This window comes from Blennius ocellaris (genome assembly GCF_963422515.1).
Source record: "Blennius ocellaris genome assembly, chromosome: 5".
Taxonomy (NCBI): Eukaryota; Metazoa; Chordata; class Actinopteri; order Blenniiformes; family Blenniidae; genus Blennius; species Blennius ocellaris.
The window spans coordinates 18,035,862-18,058,820 of record NC_137654.1 but is presented as its reverse complement, the minus strand read 5'-3'; the positions used below and the strand labels follow the sequence as shown (position 1 = coordinate 18,058,820).

Below are 22,959 nucleotides of genomic sequence, written 5' to 3'. Positions count from 1 at the left end.
TGTGTTTTTTGTCTGACAATGTGTATGCAAAGTAGTGACGCTCGTCTTGTTATCGAACCCGGTGAAGTCGCGGGTGCGATCAGAGCTGCTTTTCTGGTTTCTACTTTTTGTACATGTTTTGTTCTGGTCAGGAGAGGTAAGCTTGCTAAATCCTGTCAGGGACAACAGGATGGACAAGAGAACGGAAAGTCCGGATGCTCAAGTATCAAGTATTTATTATCCTTGAACAGTTTAAAACAAAAAAAAAAGAATTTGGAAGCCGGGTTGATACACCACATTTGCCAAATTGTCTGTTCAGAAGAGTACGGAAGTGTCGACGTGAAAGAATAAACAGATACAGCAGCAATAAAGTGTCTTCTAATCCGTTGTTTTTCCTTTTTACTGACTAAGTCCACAGTGTTTTGGAGACACAGCAGATCAGATATCCTAATCTGTGTATTCATGAATGAGCCCCCCCCCCCTCAATGGACAACACAAATGCCTTTATAAAACAAGTACATTTTTTTTTTAAAAAGGGAGAGAAAAAAAAATGTTAAAAAAAATCTGCCCGATTAGTGTGGGCAGAAATAACATCTCTCTTCTCTCACGCACTCATCCCATCATCTCGCTCGCTGCTCGACCAAAACCGTATTTCTCTTGGCGTCAGTCAAAGGGCCGCGGCAGATTCAACACGTCACGCTGCCGACAGCCTCGACAAGGACAAAACGGTACAAAATTCAAACCGAACCACCCTCCATCCCTCCCTGCCAAATGAAATAAAAAAAAAAACAAAAAAAAACAAACAAAAAACAAACCTATTTTTTTGATCATCATCCACACAATCTGAGTGTTTTCTACCTTGTGACCAAGGCGTCGGCCCACAGTGACCCACTTGAGTGCATCTCAGGTGACGATGGCGTGCCGTCGTGTGCGAGGAGGAGTCGGGCTGGAAAAAGGCCGGCTGGAGAGCGAGGTGGACCACCTCTCAGTCTTTTCCCCTCCTCCTCTTTTCCCCTCCTCCTATGCCCCCCCCCCCCCCCCCCCCCCCCCCCCCCCCCCCCCCCGGGGAGGGGGGAGGGGGAGGGACATCCCTTTTCTCCTGAGCTCGTCAGTGTCGTGTGTGTGGAGTTTCATGCTGCAGTGGACCACGTGCAGGGCGGGACAGGGTGTGTGTGCGTGTGTGTGTTTGTATGTGTGTGTGTGTGTGGGTGTGTGTGTGTGTGGGCGTGTGTGTGGGAGGGGGCCAGGGTCACTGTCGCCGGTCCTCCGTCTCTGACCGCGAGAACGCCATCACGACGTCCTCTGCACCTGTGGAGCGGCGAGGGAGATGTGGGAATGATCAGCGGGACACAACGGGAAGTTCTGAAGTTCATAGACAACCACAGCAAGAAATAAAACTTTGTTTGTTTGTGCTTCAGAAGAAAAACAAATCATCAGTTCCACAAAAAAAAAAAAAAGGGGAAAAAAAGCCTTCAATTCTATTCCAATTCTGGTTGAATGTTCTGTGCCGCATTACAAAACATGCAATAAAGCTGCATTTGCAGACCATGAAGTGTGATTTTTGCACACGTTCGTTCAGACGTGCAGAATTTCAGGAGGAAATAAAACGAGTCGCCAACAGGCGTTGTACTGTATCACAAAACATGTGTGTGCATTTTCCTCAATCCAACTGATGTCGGCCTCCCGATCCCTCTTTCTCAAAACCAATTATTTATTTATCTTTAAAAAAAAAAAAAATACAAAGGCGGATCGGTAATTTGTGCACGTGCGGGATTATGGTCGTATTATCTGGCTGAACAACAATACAGAGCTGCGTACCATCTGCAGAGCGCCATGTTTAATTAATTATATAACCACGTGTTAAGTGATAATCAACAACAAATGTGACTGTGAATTTAGTTTGAGAGGAAGGGAGAGAAAAAAAAAAAAGAAAAGAAAAAAAAAACAGCAAATAATTACATGCATAACAAGCTGGAGCTGAAGTTGTGCAGGACTGAAGATGACACTTCAGTCCGTGGTGGCGGTGGCGTGTTATAAAACAGTAAAGATTAGAACGCACACAGGCGACTGGCGTGTCTTCTGGACACCTGAAAGGGCGAATCAAAGAGTTGTGTGGCTGTAAGGAGACGGAAGAAATGTTGCATCAGTGTGTGTGTGTGTGTGTGGAAGTGAGCAGTGTGCAGCCAAAGGTCCAGTTATAAATACTAATATTAGAACGGCCTCGCTTCAAAGGCGAGTGAAATAGCAGGCGACCTTCTGATTTGACTTTATAAAGGAAGAAATACAGAAGAGGAAGAATCCAAAAAGAAAAAGAAAGAAACTTGTGACGGGATAAGAATTGAGAAAGAGAAATAATTCAGAAGTAATAAATTATAAAAAAAAAAAAAAAGAGAGAATAAAATCGTAATGAAAGAGAAGACAGACTTTGCAGCTGCTGAACTTCCAGCCTCTTGAGCCAAAGGTTGAGCGACTTCTGCAAATAACGTTACTTGGGAATATCTTAGTTAGTATCGAGTTCCAGTTCAAAGTGGGGGAAGCGAGACCAGTTTTTCTACGGGTCCTCCGATCCTGTAAATCCTTTCAAGCTGCGACCACAAAGTCGCTGGAGGGGAACCTCCTCCTCCCCCCACCCCCCTGCCGTGAAAACCCTTTGGCTGCACGCAGGTAATTTCACCTGTTGTGTGTAAAGCTGCCCCCCCGCCATGGCGGAGGCCCGGCGGGGGGGGGGGTTAGTGTGGCGTCCTGCTCCGCCCTGATAACGGTCACATCGGAGGCGCCCATACTATTCAATCTATTCTGCTGCAGCAGCAAAGGCTGCCAGGCGCCTGGATTTTCTGAGTCAACAACACCAGATTCCAGCTGATGATATTAAACCCACTAAGCCGAGGAAGGGGGAAGGTATTATAAAAAAAAAAAAAAAAAAAAAAAATCGATGGGTATAAAGCAGAAGATACTAAAATGATGTATAGTACACAAAGTGGGATTTCTTTCTCTTCTTCTTTCACATTCTTTCACAGTCGACTAATGGATCATGACGGCGACACAACGGCTTTTGTTTAACGGGGAATCGTTCCATCAGTCTGGGGCCGACTGTGATTGGTGGAATCTCTTGGGTCCGCCCACACCTGCCCAGACCGTCCCGTCTTTATCTTTAACGGATAAAGCGGCGATCGATCATATTTTCCATGCGCCGTCATTCATTTAGTTGAAATTGATCTGGATGCTGCAAATTTAAAAAAAATAAAAAATATATATATAACGACGACAAAACCTTAAAGCCTGAGAGAAAACTGATCCAAAGTGAAGGGTTAAAAACAAAAAGGCCGAACAGGTGAAGTCCAGTGGGTCTATTAGATAGAAAAAAAAAAAGGCAGCTCTCAGAAGGGAACATGACACCTGGGTGGGAAAAAAAAAAAAAAATCGCATGACAATGTCGTGATATAAATAGTCCTGACATGCAGGAGGAAAAAAATCCTTTAACACCGAGCTTCACACCTTAACTAATGTTGGAGAAGAGTTCCGATCAGCACTTTGTGCGAAGCCGCTATAAAAAGCCGTTCTTTGCTGCAGCCTTGAGGAACTCGTTAGATTTAATTATTGTGAAGGATATGAAAGTAGGCCAGAGACTGAGCTTCCTCATGCATCTGGCACAAAAGGCGGACCCCCTCCTCGGCAGACCCTCGGCACACTGAAGTTTGTGTTTGGCGGTCGCTCTGGGAAAATAATTAGCATGTTTCTGAATCGCATCCAGGTCATCCCAGAGCTGGGTAAGATCAAGACTTTTTTTAGGGGGGGTGGGGGCAATTTAATATGAACTTTCAAGTGGCTCTTCCCCCGGGAGCTCAGTGGTTTACCAAAACTCCGGCTGAAAAGAGAGCCGGCAGGATGGAGCAGCACCGGGAGAGGAATCTGCATTCGGGACGGTATGAAAATATTGGCAGAGACGAGCTGTTCTCCTAGTTAATAACATAAATCTCATCTGCTTCGAGACAGTACAGAGGGATAATGATGCTTGAACGAGAGACAATTATGTAACTTCGCTGAAAACGGGATCTGAATTACACTTCTGCTCAACAGCACTGCTGTTCAAGATCCGTGTTTTTTTTTGCCGCAGCAATTTGCGAGAACACTCGTTTGTCTCCATGAACAGCGGGCGGATTTATTTTTTGCTGCCGCGTAAAAAAAAAGCGTTCATCCTCCTGCGTCGGGCGGTTCGGAGCAAGGACACGGAGCAACTTGAGCCAAAACATCAGCGGATAGTCTCCCGAAATACATCCACTGAGATGAGTGGATATCTGGGCTATATCGGAGCCTGAGAGTCATGTTCAGATCACTCTCTCTCTCTCTCTCTCTCTCTCTCTCTCTCTCTCTCGCCGAGGCCAACATGATGGAGGTCCCTCAACGTTGTTGCCTAGCGACAGATAAAAATCAGACCGCATCATCAGTCCTATGAGCAAAGTGCTTTTGGTTTCTTTTTAATGCGGCTCTACATCCGGCCATTCTCTTTCACTCTCCTCTCCTCTCCTCTCCTCTCCTCTCCTCTCCCCTCCTCCCCTCTCCTCCCCTCTCCTCCCGATGGGGCAAAACAACACAACTCCAGCCAGCATACCTAAAGGCTTGTATTTGTCACGTATCCGTGGTGACAGGGTGTGATGGATGGACCACAGATCTGCTCGAGAGGAGTGATGCTACATCACCAGCGGAATTGTGTCGCTTCAAATCTAAAGAAAGCGGGGCGGCAAATTCTGGGACGGCGATGGAGAGTGAAGGTCACGTCACAAACCTACTATAGGTCAAACGCAGCATATAGTCTCAGGTAAAGGAGCACATTCTGGTAAATGCCACACTTTCCAAGGATTTCCACATGAAAAGAGTTTTTAATAGACCGTCATAATTTTAATGTATTTGAATTATGTTCACATTACATTCAGCTGGCAAAAATGTGTCTTTCTAAAAACACATCCAGAATCACACCCTTCATTTTAATCCCTTCACTGACTACAACCAGAGTCGTGTATCATGTAGAAGCAAACCAGCGGTGTTTCTGTCAAATCCGGGAAATATTCATTTATTTATTAGCTCTAAAAAGCAAGTCGAGATTTGAATTAAATGAAAGACTTTGGTCTGTTTACACACATCTTACAAGATGATGTAGCAGTGGCGGCCCATGGCTTCAACCCACAGACGGCGGCCACAATAAGAACATGGGTGTACACGTGTGAACACGCTCACGCTCACACTCACCCGGCCTTTCATCTCACTTCTTAGAGACCAGAGATCAATATGTGGCTCTGCCTGAAATTAAGATCAAAATATGAAAGCTTCTCCCAAAACCTCTCGGGGAGGAGAACGCGGTGAATCAATCCAGAGAGAGTCCGTTTGAAGTTCGGAGGCACAAAAGCATCTCTGCAGACTGAACCACGCTCCGTATGATGAACGCCGATGAACGCCGATGGAGCCCCCCCCCCCCCCCCCCCCTGCCACATTTAAGGTCACAATCTGTGCGGGGTCAACTGAGGGGATCGAGGAGTAAGCCCCCTACCGCCATTCAAGAAGCAAATGGAGAGGGGGGGTGTGGGTGGGGGGGTCCAGGTCCCAATGTTCACCAAACACAGTAAATCTGTCACTTTTACTTTCACTCAGAATCAATTTATTGTTTGTTTTTTTATCCACTTGGGAAACTCCGTGTGGCCAAAAGACAGGCTGGAGTTGTAGTTCTTCATTGGAGCAATTCACAATATGTATATTAACCTGATCAACGACAATCAACTCCTTTTGATTAAGATCTTTTTGCTGCTGGTTGCATATTTATCAAAAGCAATTAGTGCTTAAAAGCAGTTTGGAGAATTTTTTATTGATTCTTTCCTTGTATCTTAACAGCAGAGTGACTAAAGAGAGCGCTGAAAACCTGAGTGTCAGATTTGTTAACAGCTTGTTCAAACCGCTGTATTAATGGATTTAAAATATATATATTTTCCCATTAACAGACTAAGCGGGAAAGAAGATGGATGGGTGTATTTTCCTATCTTGCCGACCCCCCGAAACATTCGACACGGTGATGACGAGACACTATTTAAGGACAAAGTCGAGCCTTGGCGTGTTCATGAGTCACGTCAGGTACTTCATAAATCTCAGCGTCTGATTCACTTTGCGATCGGGACCAAGAACAAGCAAGGAATCAATACTTGGCCGGACACACCGACGGCGGGGACGTTTCTCTGTGTGACGGGGGCTTTGACTTGAGGAGGCATGTTTAGAACGGACATCATACCAAGACTGAGAGACGGACAAAGAGAAACAAAATGGTGTATCGATTGTGTCCGGCTGCAGTAATATCTCAGTGCAGGGAAGCTGTGTGAATTGATGTGTGTGTGTGTGTGTGTGTGTGTGGGATGGGAACAGGACTGAGACGTCACACTCTGAATGTGTAATTAGCACTCCAGCTTCGCCTTAAGACCCCTTTAATGACACCTGCTCCACTCTGTGCATGCAGCACGTCACAGGCCCGTGGGGAGGCTGAGCCTTCCTGCAACACGCCAAGGCTGCCATGGCAACCCGTCCTCTGGCTCCGAGAAACTGTGTGTGAAGTGATACTATGTCGGCTGAAGACAACGCATAGTTTACTACTAAGACCGAGCGTTATAACCGAGTTAAAAAGAGACAGTCGTTTAAGCAGAAACCTCAAGTCTGAGTCCAGATGTGATTTATCACGGCATTATTTAACTCAACACCCCACTGTGCCTTCAAAGTCAAGCTACGTTAAGGCATTCTTTAACAAGCATATATGGGAGCAGAATAGAGACAGAAAAGCCCAGATCTCAAGCCTTTGGCTGAGATTGTTTCTCTCCAGCTTGATTAAAATTTCAAAACAAAAAAAAAATCTGTATTCGCATGTATGTTAATCAGCCAATTAAAACCAACTGAAATGCAAATGGTGGGAGCCATTAAACTTGCGAAGGAACCGTGGTAATCCACACTTTATGTCGCCGTGTCTGGCTTTTGTACAAGAGGCAGAAAAAAATGTTTGACACGCGAAGAAATGTGAGGGAACGATTCGGTCAAATCAGATGTGATGGGAGGACGATCCTGCATAAATCGGATGGCAGCAACCCTGCAAATTCATTTCCTCGTTAAGACTACGGCACGTTGAACTAGTAGCCCCCCCCCGGCTAATGTTTCCCACTTAGCACATTAGCATCTGTGTGTTCCGGCCCTGACACATCCATTTATTATTTCACCACAGCTCAGCCTTGGCTTAAAGAGAGATCGATATAAGAGCGTTCCATCGCTGCGTCATCGCGTCTCACGGCGCCCTGGAAGCATGTCGCCGCACGATCAATGACACTATTGCTCCATGCTGGCACCCCCGGAGGATGCTGGTGTAAGAGCCTCCCACATCAGCATGTTTAAACTACGCTCAATTTCACACTGCTGTGGCTAAATGGATTGGATTTACACACTCAGGAGGGTAAGAAATCTCTTTTTGGGGGTGGGCAAATCTGAACTCTACGAGTCCCTGCAGAGGCGCGAACCGATAAACCTTCTGATTTGAACAATGTTCAACGCATAATGAATGAGGATTTCGTCACAAAACGGACACGCAGGACAAATACAGTGCTCGCACTGAGCACTTTAAACCATAAGTCTTTATAAGACACACACTAAAATATATGTCAATTGCACATTATCACCATAAAGTATGGATGATCCAATTATTTCAAGTCAGTATAAAGATGTACATGCTTATTTTATAATAGGGTATCTTGCAAAGTGGTGTAAAACTGCCCCAAATCATACATTTAATCATTTGTAGTGGAAGTAGAGGTCACCCATAGATGATCAAATACTATTGTTCTACAATAAAATGCATTATTCAACCACTACAAAAAAAACAACTAAAAGCAATACTACTAAAATAACACATATCTCAATTTGCACAACTATTAGCTTAGACATTACAGATTTTGCCATAATATAGGAAGGATAAAAGGATTCATAGCAGAAGTAGCCAAATATGTTTGCTTATACCTAATAAAAAGAAGTCACTTAATTGAGAAAATGATTATATTCTTCACATCCTTTCAGAATGTGCACGCGAGGTGTCTGTGGTGCTGCTGCAGCGTGTGATGAACGGGAACAGGCAGTACTGACGCCGCACACAGCAGGGCGAGTGGAAATCTACTGTCATAACAAAGCGGGAGCAGGAGGAACCACAAAAAAAGATGAGCAGAAATTTAACCGTGCAGCCCTGTAGCCTACAGTTGTCTCACAGTAGAATAACCGATTTAAATGCATTCGACTACAATAACCTTTCGTCAACGGGCCTGGATAAAATGCGAGCAATCACTGACCGCCTTTTCCCACTGAAATCACTGGTTTTCAACGGTAATTTATTGTCTGAAGTCTGTGAGTTCACAATTTTGCTGTGGCGTGATAAAACATTTCCTTTCATCTATTTCCTACCTGATTACCACGTCTAAATGAGATCAAATAGTGGACTTCCCTCTGCGACCAAACCTCTGCGCCGCCTCAAAGGAGCCCGAAGTGCGACGATACCTACAAACTGCTGTCCTTCAGCGCGTCGTTGAATATTTAAAACCGATTAACTCTCAGCCCCTTACCGTGATGCCTAATCACAATACCTCAAGACGAGCTGCAGACCGCGAATAATTCATTGGCAGAGGGAAGTGGGCAGGCTGCCAAATGACACTAAATGTGTCTGTTTTTGTGATGTATAATGCATACTCAGAGCACCTCTCACCAGTCGTATCCTTCTATAATTAATGAGGCTCTTCCTCGTCGAATTGACAGAGCAAAGACACGGAGTCCTGTATATACTAAAGGGCACGAAGCGAGAGGGAATACGTGCACGCAGGGCAAACTGACAGCTAGTCTGTAGACTAGCTGCCCCCCCCCCCCCCCCCCCAAAAAAAAAAACATATAATAAATTATTGAATAAAAATCTCTATTGACCTGTCATCATGGATGCTGTACTTTTCATTAAAACCATCTCATTTGATGCTGCTTGATAAAGAAACACAGTGTGATACAGTGATCACTATTAATGTGTTATCGGCCACATGCCACGCTCATCTCAAGATACATTTTGCAATGTCGGTTTAAAAAGGAAAAACAATTGAAAAAAAAACATTGAATACGACAAAAGTCCTTGGCACCTGCAACGTGCATCCTGATCATCTCACCCTGCGTTTCAGAAAATGATACAACTTTCAACTGGAACATGATTGTGCTGAATGTTTCTTTGCAGAGGAAGGACACCGACAAGGAGACCTGGCACATTACTGTGGGTGAAGCGTCACAAGCAATTTTCCTGACTTAAAGCTCCCCTGTGGTGGGGGGGGGTGTATATATCATCACTGAGCGGCGGGCGGGCGGTTTAACGCACCAGCTGCAGAGCACCTGTCTGACAACTGTGTTGTTGGACTCTGTGGAGTCTGGAAATGAGCAGATAAGTGTCCAAAAAAAAAAAGAAAAAAGGACTCAACAATTTACTGCCACTATCTCAGGTGACTGCAGTGCCTTTCCACCGTGATTTGGTTTAGAGCAGCACCCTCTTGTGGTCTAAACTATGACAACTTGCAGCAAGGCTCTACAAAGCCCAACACTGCCCTCTTGTGTCCCTATAAAAGTATAACCATCATATATATATACATATATATATATATATATATATATAAACACCCACACTTCCATTAAAAAAAGTGCTTAACCTTTACCCATGGCCCATACCAGGGTTCATAGTGAATCCACCACAATATTCTCCATATAACATCAGCTGTGGGGAAGCAGTGGTTGGAGCCCTGGAGGCACTCATGCCGAGGATGAGTCGCTCGTTTTCAGCCAGCGCGCTCTGTGAGTCGTCTCGTGGCACCCGCTGGGCTGCCGAGTCGGCTTCGGGGTGTATTCAGGGAACCCGTTTAGTCTGCTGGGGCTCAGACGGGAAGAGAGCGCTGGTGTGCGGACGGATTTTCTCCTGTTGTCAGAAGCACTTTTGAGACATGTCGGGGTGGTGTTGGCCGGCCAATGTGATCCTAATGCGTTTCATACTAACGTGGAACGCATATAAGAGTAGAGTAGAGTAGAGAGCTTTATTCCTCCCCAGGGGGAAACACAAACTTACAACAGCTCAAGGTAAAAAGGTGCAGAACTTATAAAGTTAAGGAATTAAAATATGTAAACATGTGTAAAAATCTAAACAAGAGCAAAAAAGAGCACAAAAAATAGAATATGTAAAAATGAAAAATAAAACAATCCAGTAAAAAAGAAAAATCCTCGAAAAAAAAGAGTAAATTGCCAGGATTGATACACACATACATTGATATAACCAGAGTATTTGTGTGTAATTAGAAACAGAAATAAGAGAATGAATTCTAAATTAGGTGAATATTGCAACAATATCCATGGGACTGCCCTATTCACTCCCAAACAAATACAAACACTCATTGGCATGGTGACTGAATTTCCGCGCGAGTGTGTGTGTGTGCTTCAGACACTTACCCTGGTCTATGTTGTGCTGTGGTAGCTGGCTCATCTGACTGTGGACCACACCTGCGTAATTTCGGAGAAAAGCCTCTTCACTCGGTGTGAGCTGAGGGGGGGAGGAGTAAACAAAGTTACTTTCTAAGTAAGTAGGCACTAACAAAACCAATTTGGGATCCCCAAGTTGAAGTGGATTAGAAGGGAATTAAAAAGGTCTGCTATATTTGACAAGAAAACTTTTGTTTTTTTAGGTGCACATTTTTGTTTGAAAAATTGGGTTCTTCTGACAAAGAGGTGATGTTTGCATTGTGGGGTCTGTGGGTGAGGTGGCAACAAAAAAAACCAAGATCAATAGACTGAAAATGAGTGGACATGATGCATGCAATACAACTGTTTTTCTTTCATTTTGAAATTTGGAGCAACATTTTTCAATCTTTGCTGCATCTTGCAGTTTGAGTCACAGGAAAACACAATGAAATGAATGATATTTGCTCATAAGTGACGACTCGTCGTCTCGTCATGTTGTACTTACAATTTAAACTTTCCTACATGTAGATTTATTAGCTTATGACCTTTGTCTCCAGTGCTGTTCTCCTCCTTAACTCTAACGATTAAGAACTTTAAGCTTTGTGCAATATCACAATGTTGCCATGTGCAATTCCTACCATGTCATTGTGAGACACTTATTGGTACTTTTACATTTACTTTACAGTGAAATATTACTACTCTGTACATTCTACTGTTTGCACTGCCGCTTTAGTAGTCCTGCTGTTTTATATGTATAATACTGCCTTAACTACCTCTGCAGCAACTCCTCATACTGTTACTGGCAGCAGGCCTGCCACTGTATATAATCTGTACATAATCTAATTTATTTTGCTTTCGCTTTTTAATGTGCCTCATAATTGCCCCTCTGGGATAAATAAAGTTGGGGTTTTTTCTGATTCTGATTCTATTCAGGTGTTCCAGAGTCTCCGCATTGCTAAAGGTCAGGATTTAACTCGTTGCTCCACCAGAAGGTACTTACAGCAGATTTCACAAAGTCAGTCTGGTTCTTACAGTCACACAACAAATACACAGTTTGCTGTCAAAGCAATGTTTTTTTTTTTTTTGTTGAGTTGATTAAAGTTAGGTGTTTAATTAAAAAAGTAAATCAAATTTTAGATACATCTAACATAAACACTGTTGTGGTTTGGAAAATCATGGTTACTTTCAGTCTGGATATCTCACTTGAATATGATCACAGAATAATTATGGAACAGTTTAATGAGAAGTGGACACTCAAAGTTAAAGGCATTTTCAACGCAAGAATTAAATAAGTGGTCAGTTTGACATTTTCCAACAAATTGTATGAGACACAAATGACACAAAATGCAGTTCTAATATTAAATGACTTTGAAAAGTTATTTCAATGACAGCCCTAAAAATGTTGGATTGATTTGATGCTGAGGAATTAAGTTGACCGTTTTCTATTGAAAGATAAGGAAACGCTGCTGTATTTTGGAAACAGACGCTCAGTGTTTGTCCTTTGGTGGACTGGTGCTCAGTCCAGGTTGTATCTGGCTTCCCTCCAGTCAGCTGGGATCGGCTCCAGCAGACCTCGGTTTAGATAAAACCCGTGTGTAACATGGAAGGATGGATGGAAACAGAAGTGACCGCTGACTTCCACACTGCCCTTTATAAAAACATCATGCCTGCATGACTCGGAACGCTTTCTGGAGCAACGGGCAGTGGGAAACATGAGCAACGACCCCGTGCGAATCAAAAAAGCTGCACTTACATTTGATCCCATTTTCTTTAGCATGAGCAGGACCCGCACTTTCTGTTGGATGTACATGTCTTCAGGAGACTTCCCCGGGGCCTCCTCGCGGTTCATCCCCCCTGCTCCTGTGGCTCTGGACACACAAACACATCCGCGTTACGACAGGCGCTGTGAAAAGTCACAGCTACGCAAACATTCAAGTGTTACTCGAGGGTAAAGATACTGAAATATTGCACTGTTATAGTCACGCGGTCACACTGACCTCGAGATGACAGTATGAAACCAGTAAAAAAAAAAAAATCGGAAACCAAGCGGGATTGGAAAATTGCTCCGACTCGCATTATATGCATTGACATCTTTAGCCACAAGACAAGACTATTCTACATTATAGTTATAACACACAAGAAAGTGACTGCACACATTCTTTATATACTCCCCCCTGGATGTCTGGACTCCTTTTCCAGCTCGTCTCAGTAAAGTCACAGTCCAGGTTTTGCTACTTCACAGCATCATTAATTTTGCATGGCAGCTTCCGCACTGATCTCACCCCTGCCTGCTTCCATCTCTTATTCTCCATCTAACTAATGACCTATTTTCACTGTCAGTCTGCAGAGATGCGAAATATAGGCAAAGAGGGAGAAACGTGGGGAGGGGGGGGGAGGGAAAAGAAGGTGATAAAAGATGCTGCCAACGCTAATGCAGGCGACAGAAAAGGGATAGGTTCCGCTGTGATAGCGCGCACACATCAAGGTCGCCTGTTGTCACATTGGATCTCGTTTACCGTGCGATAAAGATGAGCCAGGCAGCGCGGCCGGGTATGCGGCCCAAATTTGCTGATTGAGGAGAGCTAAAATGAGAATAACTAACGAAAAAACTTGCAAAATAAATCTTGGAAAAGCACAAGTGTGGTCAGAATAAACGGAGAGTCACTGGAGGTAATATCAGTATGCAAGACGGGATTTGTTCTCCCCGAAGGAAAGTCGACAAAAAAAAAAAACGCCTACGGGAACCTCAGTGGCTATGATAGTTCTGGCAATTTATTTAGGCCTCTTATCTATACAAAGGACCACTAATGCATGGTGACAGGCCGTTTGATGTAGGGTTATATTTAATTGAGGAGCAGGCTTGCTGCCCCCCCCCCCCCCTCCCAGAGCCCAGGGGAGAGAGGATGAATGGGGTACCGTTGGCCATTGGCTGGCATTTGGTTGCCACTGTGAGCATGTGGATTTATCCTGATCAGAGCAGCTGGAGACCATGCTCCTGGCTATAGCCTTTGTAATTACACGAACCTTTGCTGGTTGTTGTTTTTGTTTTTTTCCTGCAAACCATTAACACTTAACTTTGTCCTTTTCGGCTTGGTTTCGGCCACGGAAAGCCGTGATGGGAGACCAAGACGCGAATACAGCAGTGTTTCCACTTCGACCTGCGCGTGAGGCGTAGTTTAATTGGAGAGCTGCAGAAGACTGAACGCAAGACATGAAAAGACTGAAAGAGCTTGCCGGTGTCAGTTCAGTCGCTCAGTAAACCTTCAGGGACTGGTGGTGGTGGTGGTGGAGGAGTGTGAATGTCTCTGGGTGGGGGGTAATGATGGGAGAGGGGATGCTGGTGGAGAGTGTGTGGGGTGGGGGTGGGGGTTTCTTTAGATCAGCTGCAGTGACACGTTTGATCACGTCTCCGAGCTCCTCGCTTCAGACAAATGGGAGAGCTAAGACTCCAGGCAAAGAGACCCACCAGCAAGGCGACGCGCAGCATGAAGAACGGGCTGGGACTCGGGGAGCGGCAAGACGCCCGGCCTCAGAAACGCACGGGAAAGAAATCCGTCGGTGCCAATGACAGGACGAAGAGCAGAGGATGAGGAGAACGACTGAGGAGCACAATTACTCTAATCCCCCCCCCCCCCCCCCCCCCCAAAAAAAAGTACCGTCTTGTCTTGAGATCTTTGAAGACCGAAAACATACAAAGACCCATTAATATTCAGACGTCGTTTGGGACTCGACGGCGTGACCATTTCAGCGTCTGCTACAGGACGTACGGCTGCTATACTCAACATTCATCATCTGTATAAAAAGGCCCACTGCTTTCATGACTGAGGCATTTCAGATCCTCTGATGTTTGCTTTTGAAGTTTGAAAACTGCCCATATTTAGCACCCTGTCTGCCCAGGCTCCTCCACTGTTTCGAAGGCTGCAATTTGTTTGTTTTTTTTGTTGTTGTTGTTTTTTTTTTAAACAGTCTGAAACATTATTTTTTATTTTATTCTCCTTCCACAACAATACCTGCAGCGAAGAACAGACGCACACAAAAATCCCACAGGAAGAATCTGTAGAAAGGAGAAACAAGGTGGAATTTGCAAATGTGCCGTCACGACATGTTTGTTAGTCACTTGAAATAAATACAGAGGAAAAGGAAAAGAGACATTGCATCTTTTTTTCCCCCTACATTTCTCCTGCTCTCCTTTAGGCTTGAAGGGGCCAGAATGACTAATTTGTAGAAGACTATTTTGGGCAGCAGAGCAGCTAAAGAACTGGAATAATTACAGTTCTGGGACTCAGTGAACTGGATCACAACATGTATACAACAGTGATTAACATTGTGCATTTTGTTACGTAAGGAGTAGTTTCATGCATGCAATCCTGCTGAACAAAAACTCGCTTTTCAGCCATGTTTATAAATTCCGACCATCAGGCAGATGGCACACGGGTACCTGGCACACAACACATGGGAACAATGCCACAGACGTAACCTTTCAGGCGGTTTACAGTGGATTACAACAGTTAAAGCCCCACTGGGTAAAGGCCAATTACTGTGGATTCCAACACATACATATTGTGTGAATAGTAGTGTGAATCACCAGGGGATTTTCCATGAAATCTTTAGACATGTTATTTAGTGTCAATTATTGCAGACAGTACAGCCGTGTCCGAGAATATCTACGTATATATTTTAAGTCTTTCTTTGGGCCAATAAATAAACCGAGTTGATGTGACAAATGTGTTATGTTTCAAGGAAAGACATTCTATGCGGTAACTTCACAAACAGAGATAGAAAACAAAGCAACGCTCAACATTAAAATAATAATGATGACAACCTTTTGAATGTCTTCAAAGCACCGGATCCCCACAAAGCACTAAGTAGTACTGCTGGTAGACTCGAGGGGTTTCGTCTGCCCAAATGTAATCTCAGACTAAAATCGTGATGTTGGAATCAGAGCTCTGTGGGGGGGGGGAAACGACCATCTGCTGGACATGCAAATCTTTATTAGCCTGACAGTATGTGTGGGTTGTTGGAGAATGAATCTAGGAACAATCGGACATGATACTGCGTGAAGGGTATGTTTCAGCAGTGTCTTATTATTATACAGTGTCAAATTATTACTCCCAATTCTAATCATTTCTATTTAGAAAAATTAACCTTTGAACTTGTTATGAACCTCCACTAGTCTTTCATCGTTCCAAAAAAAGCTTCAAACATGCTTCACGAACCCAGATGTCCTATTAGCGTGACTCCACGGCCCCCCCAGTATCTACTACTCTGTCCTCTACTGGTCCTCTTTAGTTGTGGAAGGTGTGTGCACACTTGTCACGTTTGATCCAGACAGAAAGGTCGTCCAGTCCAAGGCAGACAAGAAACAGGGAGCCTCTCAGACAAGACTACTAACCATAAAAACACTGTGCTGCCCAAGTTAAGGCAATAGTGTATTAAAATATAATATCTGATAAGATTAAAAAGCAGATATTTTAGTTAAAAAAAAATACTTGGAACAATAATCTCACATGCATTATTTTGCATTTAACCAACCCAAACATTGCTGTAGAAGTTAAATATCAAACTATACATTGCAACAGCAGAACAGAAACCACACTGTGAGTGTAAACTTTTCTCTGTCGCTTTGGTCCAGTTGAGGCAACTGCACTAGTCTGAAAACACTCTTTGACCTATTCCGCGACGGAAGATAAACAACTTTGTCATAGCATAGATTCGAGGCTACTCTCATACACAACCGTAAACCATTCTCATTGTTTTGCAACTGAAAATATCCCGATGTAACGGTCAGTGACGCTACTCCCAAACAATATCTTGCGGATTCCCAGAGAGGTAAAACACTGAGCTTCTGGACCTGCCCCCCCCCCCCCCCCCCCCCCTAAGTAAATGCTACTAGAACAATGCCTCATTGTTTTGTTTCATTTTACTATTTCCTGAAGGCATCGGTGTCATACCTGAATGATGCTACTCTGCCATTTTAGTGCGTGTTGTTTTGGACGTCACCTTTGATTCAGTAGAGGGTGACCTTGTGGAGTTAAGACTCAGCATCATACTCAAGTTTATGAAATCTAAATCCCAGAGTGTAACAGTTAATAATCGGTATGAGGCTTTAGTGAGGCTACTACTATCTGACATAACGTTTTCTGCCCACTTTCAGCCAATTCCATTGATCATCACCTTTGCTTCTAAAGGAAGCTCAGCTCAATCCTAACTTTTTTGTGTTTTGCTTTCATTTTTTTTTTGGCCAGCATTGTTTTCTAATTAACTGTATGTGTAAGGTATGAAAGTAAGCAGCTGCAGGCCACTTCCTCAAGAAATCACATGGCATCCAGAAAGATGTTGTGAGCACTCCAACTGGTTTTGGTTAACTATCTGTCCACTTGGTGTGGTATTCATATGGATGGAGTGAAACAAATCACCATGGCAACCAAGGAGATACGAGTGATAAATGTCCCTGCTGCGCTTCATGATATGTCTGAAACACATAATCATAATAGAGACAGAAAAGCTTGTTTTGTGGGAGCGGACACCGTTGCTGCTGGCAAATGTTTTGATCACTTCACCTGAGGCTCTGTCCAAGCTTCAGTTAAAGGAGTTCACTTGTCCAGCTGCCACATCAATAAAATGCAGTTATAGCATGTTTGTTTTGTTTTTTTAATCTCACTTAAACATGCTCATGAGCTACATGTGCGCACTCCTGCGAGAAAATTAAGACACAAATTCAGTCAGCCAACCGGTGCACAAATAAACACACTCGACTGCCCAATTTCTCAGCAGGATTGTAACAGAGCCCAGGAACAGGCATCTCCGAAATTAGAACAACTCAGGAGCATTGAAAAGCGTTGCTGTTCCAAGGCGTCCTCCTAAGTGTACCTTTCCTATTTAGAATGACATCAGTATACACTGATCCTGTAAAGTTGCAAAGACAAAGACAATATCAAAAATAACCATCTTTGACAGCAAAAAAGAAAACTATGTAAAGCGTTCAGATAGAAACTATGTTGTGAGTGCTCTACCGGGGTCATTATCACATTACTCCAACCTGCATGCTTATTTGTGTACATATGCTAAAACTCTTTGAAGGACCACAATGCGGATGCTGTCGGCCTCCTTTGTGTGTGCATGATGTTAGGTTCTCGAGGTGGGCTGGCTCAACACTAATCCCCCCGAGGGATGCTCAGGCAGCATCAGACACACGCGGGTAATATTCCAGACGTAATCAAAGGATTTTCTTTAATGCTGATCGAGGCCCTAATCCCCCCACTCCTCTGTCCTCTGCCGGCGTCCGGGCTCTCGTCAGTGTTGTGATGTTCCACTGAGCTGAGACGTCGAGCTCCGCGAAGCTCTGTAAGCGGCACCGCTAATACCAAACCACCACCACACCGAAGTGAAACAGAAGTAAACTTTCAAAACAAAACAAACTAAATGACTAGAGCCCCTTTCCAATTTATAATCTGTACACATGGAAGAGGCATATGCTTTAATGTATGGTTTATTTACCTGCAGCAACTTCTAAGAGCCTAAGATGATGTGCAGTTGATTTTTTTCCCCAGTATTTCAAAACACAGGCTTTATCGTCTAACGATTTTGCAATATTTCAAAGAAATGCAGCAAATCTCCTGAGAAATACCGGAATAGGCAATTTCACGCAATTCCACGCTCAACATTCAAGAATGTCAAACTGCTCAAACTGTCAAATAGTTTCCTCTTTGCAAAAACGTCACTCTGCGTAGGGAGGCTTGATTATATTATTATAACACTAGAATAGTCATCGAGCCCGTTTTCCATAATAGAATTAGTCACATACTGGGTAACCGTATAATCCTCTCCTTTGTTCAATGCAAAGCTCAAAATGTGCTCGAATATATAATCAAATCATTCATAAACAATATGGTCATTATAGTGGAAAGGTAATGGGTTCCCAAGTTATGCTGACTTTGTCATGAGAGTGAGTGTGAATTTTAGGGGTGACCTAAATTTCAATACAGCTGTCGATGTGAGCAACGCACCCGGGATAATCTGTCATCAAGTGCAGCCATCCGATTCTCCGCCATCACAGCACATAGCATGATACTGGATATCTAACACTGTGGAGATGGTGTGAACTGCCTCAATCTATTGGCACAAATACTCTTTAAGATATCAATTTCAATCCTTTTAAAAATGAGAGCTTGGGAATCATGACTGATGCACTGAACTGCTACGTACAAACAAATATTAAACTACCTATGAGTCATGCTCGGTCCAGGTCTGAATAACAAGATAATAAAATCATATGATGGGTTATGATAACTTGTTGTGACCTCAGTCTTCACTAAAGCTGGTGTTAAATGTCAGCAGTCGGACTTGCTGCATTTGAGAAACACACAGTCACAAAACTGCAATATTTCATTATTACACCTTCAGCAATGTCCCTTTACAAAAAAAAAAAAAAAGCATACACGAGTCTCTGTGTGGCTGCATTTCTTAGGAAACAACTGCCATACAATGCAGATCATTACTTCAGCCCGTTGCAGGACCTGGCTGAGGCCGCACACTGCAATGAGGGTCTGCTGCCAGGGATTACAGCATGCAATGTGATAGGCCTCTACATTTGCTGAGGGTCAAGAGGGGGTGAGGCTGCCACGGTGCCTTCGGCCCAGTCGCACACTCGGCCTGGGGTCACTGTTACCGTCTGTGGCTTGACTGCTCACATGACACAGCGGCATCCCGATTTACAAATCACATTCCAACGACAGGCACAATTAAAGTAACACTGGAGGTCAACGGCCTCTGCAAAAAAAAAAAAAAGAAAAAAGAGGGGGAAATCCAGAGTTACGGGCAGGAAAATAACGTTTCGTTTCAGTTCTCGGATGCTCAGACATCCCAAAGCAAACGTGTGAGTAACTAAAGGAGGCTACAAGCCTGGCGTGGCTGCCAGTTGAGCTGCCAACAACCTGGCTGGCCTGCTTCTTCAGAGCAGCTGTGCCACTGCAGGTACACACACACACACACATGCGCTACACACTTGTGCCTACAGATGGTTGGTCGTCGTTTGGAAACCAATTAAAACGATCTATACGAGAAGACAGCACAGCAGCGATCTTAAACCGCATGGAAGTTTACTAAAATAACAAATTGTAATAATGCACAACACAACATGAACTGGGACCTCAGCACCGTTCAGCAATAAAACGGTGCAGAAATGAGCCAATATGATCATCAGCGTGTCTGTCATAAACTAAATGTATCTGTTTAAAAGGTTTATATGATGGCTCATGCTACATTTCCAGAGTCTGCATCCAAATGTTGAAACACGCCAGAGTCTGTGACGCGTGACGCTCGATTCAGGTGCAAATCACAAGAGAAACTCTGCAGCCTCCCGCTCCCAGTGCACAATGTGAGCTTCAACTTCAAATCTCTTCCTTCACAGAGCACCATTTGGTTTTTTTCCCTGAATTTTCAAGACAGTCTGCTTGTCCCTTGTCAGTGGTCGGGTTTCCATTGTAAGTTGGGGATGATTTATAAGGTAACGCGTTCGCTGTTCGTTCGGCTGTCAATCGGAACGCAACATCTGGAGTTCTGGGAACACAAACATTTAAAAAAAATCTGAATTGACTTTTTTTTTTTTTATTATTATTATTGGCAACCAACCTTCAGACTTATGCACATTATTTTCTGTTAATAGCTTGCAATAAACTTTAGAATTCTAACAATAACATTCATCCCATCAGCCACATAAGGCCGGGTGATATGGCCCATAGGTCATAGGAACATTTTTCTCAACGTTCCAGTATACGATATGAACTCGATATTCTGAAACGCACGCACTTTTAATAGCCGGGTGCACAGAATAAACATGAATTCTTCAGAAAAGGCATGTATTGGAAATTTTTTTTTATATATTTGCAACAGGAAGTGTAGCAACACTTGAAACTAAATACTTTAATGCAAAAAGCTATAGATATAAAAGATATTGTATTTTTTTTTTTTTTTATATCAAATTCAGGAGAATCTTGCTAGTTCATACATTTCGATATATGGTCCAGCCCGAGCAGGAAACCTAGTGAAAACTGTCTTGACACCCAGCAGAATGACTCCCTTTACATCAGGGCAGCCTGGCAGGTGAGCAGACCAGAAAAAAGGCTCCGACTTGGGACGTACCGGTTGTCTGCAACGCTGCCGTCTCCTCACATGTACAGTGTTTACAACAATGGCTACAGTATTTGGGGACAATGGTGATGAACTAGATTGTGAAAACATGATTGATAAGTAGGTCATGTCTTGTTGTCACCATGTGAGGCATGAACTCGAACAATCGTCCCGAAACTGTTACAAGCGTAGTTCATAGCTGCTGCTGGGTGTCATCAAGTGTTCTTTGACCGGTTCTATCTGTGCCGCTTTAAGCCGACCGCGCGTCCATTTAATATCGCAATACTTGATCATATGTAATATTCATTTTGGTACGTGCAAAACAACTGCCGTTTCGAAGCTTATATGCTAAAACATTTAATAACCTGACTCTGCTGTGCTCTCCGTCAGCAGCACCTTAATCATATAGAGCATGCTCGACAGAACAACGAAATTTTCATCTGGGCAGTGATCACAAAGCATTTATGCCTACTGCTCAGGGTCTCTCAAAGGAATTGAAACAGAAGCTGCAGCCTTAAGCTGGTCCCTCGGGGGTTTTGGCGAGGAGATTTTCAAAAGAGCCAACGTCAGGCAGACGACACAATTCTGATGTGACCACACTTGGATGAAGTACGAGCTCGATATACAATGTGGTATATTTCACAGAAATTTGATTTTTTTTTGCCTGATGACGTTCTTGAAATACATGGCGGTCTCTGTCAATTCGAGCCGACAGGTAAGTCAGCAACTCTTGAGTTACACTGTCAAGACCCACCATGGGCTTCTGTGTGCTCTGGTTCATGCTGACAGAATGACATGTGCTGTGCCACACTCTGAGCGAGCCATTGTGAAATGAACCGGCCTTCCCTCACCAGACGATGACATCCCCTCGGGGGGGGGGTGCGGGGTGAGAGGAGCAGCCACTGAAGACCACTGCCACCACGCGTGAAGAGGCGAGTAAGAGAGGGTAAACCAGTGGTAGTGACTGCTGTCAAAAAAAAAAAAAAAAAAAAACCCAGACTGCCCGGGTGATGTTCAAACTGAGGTGAGCTCGACATACTGTGGTCTACAACTAAACCCATCAGGATTCGGTTTGCCTGGAACCAACTGGCCGTAGCACCCTTCGATGATGGGTGCCAGCTTCTGCCACTGGAAGGGGGGTGCTGTCATCTGACGTGCTGTGGTCGGGGTGGAAAGCAGACACGGTCAAAAAGCAGGGTGGCACAATGCATCCATGGGTGGCAGCATCCCAAAAAAATAGAACACCATGTCAATGACATGTGCAAAAAAAAAAAAAAGAAGCAAACTTGGACATGAAGACCTCATGTGCGAAAGCAAAGGGTTGGAGATGCAAAGCATTTCAGATGAGCTCGTCATCCGAGCGTCGTCTTGACTGAATGGTTTAAAAGCGCCTGGACTTGTGGGAAACTTGTGCATTTAAAAGCAGATGACAGAAATCTCCTATTAAAAGAGACATTAAGTACATGGTTGTCAACACGACGCCGAAACGGACACGACTGTTAGCTAAGGTTTGTAAAGACATCCATAATTAATTTTCTATTCTCAGAATTAAGAAAAAAAAACATCACCCCCCCCCCCCCCCCCCCCCCCCCCACCCCCACCCCTTAAAGAGAGCAGACCGGGACCACCGGGAGCAGTTTTCTCCCCCAGATGGGTCCACATGACTGGACGGTTCCTGTTGTGATGGACGCAGACCGTTCAAACTGGAGCGGCGCTCGCGCTAGCAAAGCGGCGAGCCTCCGGAGCCCCTTTTTTTTCAGCCGTAATCTGAAGCCTCACCCGCCGCGGGGGGTTAAAACAAAAAACAACAAAAAAACACACGCACACACCGAGTCGCACTGGTATTCATTTGGAAACGCGTCTCGTTTCGCCTCCGCCAAAAGCGGCGCTACTCTTTTGTGAGACGGCCGGTGCTAACGAGCGGAGCTAGCAGGCTTAGCATTGCCCCAGACAAAAGCCTGAATGAAGTTCCATCCAGGTGCCGCCGCTCCGCCGCGGACGCCGAGATTCACAAACGCAACCGAGCGCCTCCGCGAGCCCCCGGACGGGGCGCAAAACACGGCGGGATTAGGAACACATGCGGTGGGTGAGGCGCTTACCCCTCCTGGTCCAGCTTTACTTTCCTTCTGTGCTCTGTTTGAATGGGGTGTTGTTGTCGGAGGGCGTCCTGTTCCGGGGTCACATCCCTCCAGTCGGCACAGCTACGGCGGACTGACTCAACTCACCGAGCCGCCTGCTTGGCTGCGCAGTTACCGGGTGCGGCCACTGGGGGCGCCGGCGGCGCTGCCAACACCAGAGTAGACCAGAAAGGATCTACTGTCATGT

The 22,959-nt window shown here is 44.4% G+C and overlaps 1 protein-coding gene across 1 annotated transcript; it reads right to left on the bottom strand.

Annotated features, from left to right (window-relative positions):
- Nucleotides 1-1,055: 1,055 nt before the first annotated feature.
- ctnnbip1 (catenin, beta interacting protein 1) lies at nt 1,056-22,875 on the bottom strand. Its single transcript, XM_080497032.1, has 4 exons — nt 22,734-22,875; nt 12,260-12,374; nt 10,498-10,588; nt 1,056-1,287 (listed from the first exon to the last, which is right to left on the bottom strand). The coding sequence occupies exons 2-4, from the start codon at nt 12,353-12,355 to the stop codon at nt 1,229-1,231; spliced, it is 246 nt and encodes an 81-aa protein (XP_080353158.1). The 5' UTR covers nt 12,356-12,374; nt 22,734-22,875; the 3' UTR covers nt 1,056-1,228.
- Nucleotides 22,876-22,959: the final 84 nt, after the last annotated feature.

Excerpts from the sequence above, each read along its gene's own strand:
- ctnnbip1 (XM_080497032.1), bottom strand. The coding sequence starts at position 12,355 with ATGAACCGCGAGGAGGCCCCGGGGAAGTCTCCTGAAGACATGTACATC. Across the intron at positions 10,589-12,259 it reads TAAAGAAAATGGGATCAAAT|CTCACACCGAGTGAAGAGGC; the intron begins GTAAGTGCAGCT and ends TCCCCCCCTCAG. Across the intron at positions 1,288-10,497 it reads ACAGCACAACATAGACCAGG|GTGCAGAGGACGTCGTGATG; the intron begins GTAAGTGTCTGA and ends GCCGCTCCACAG.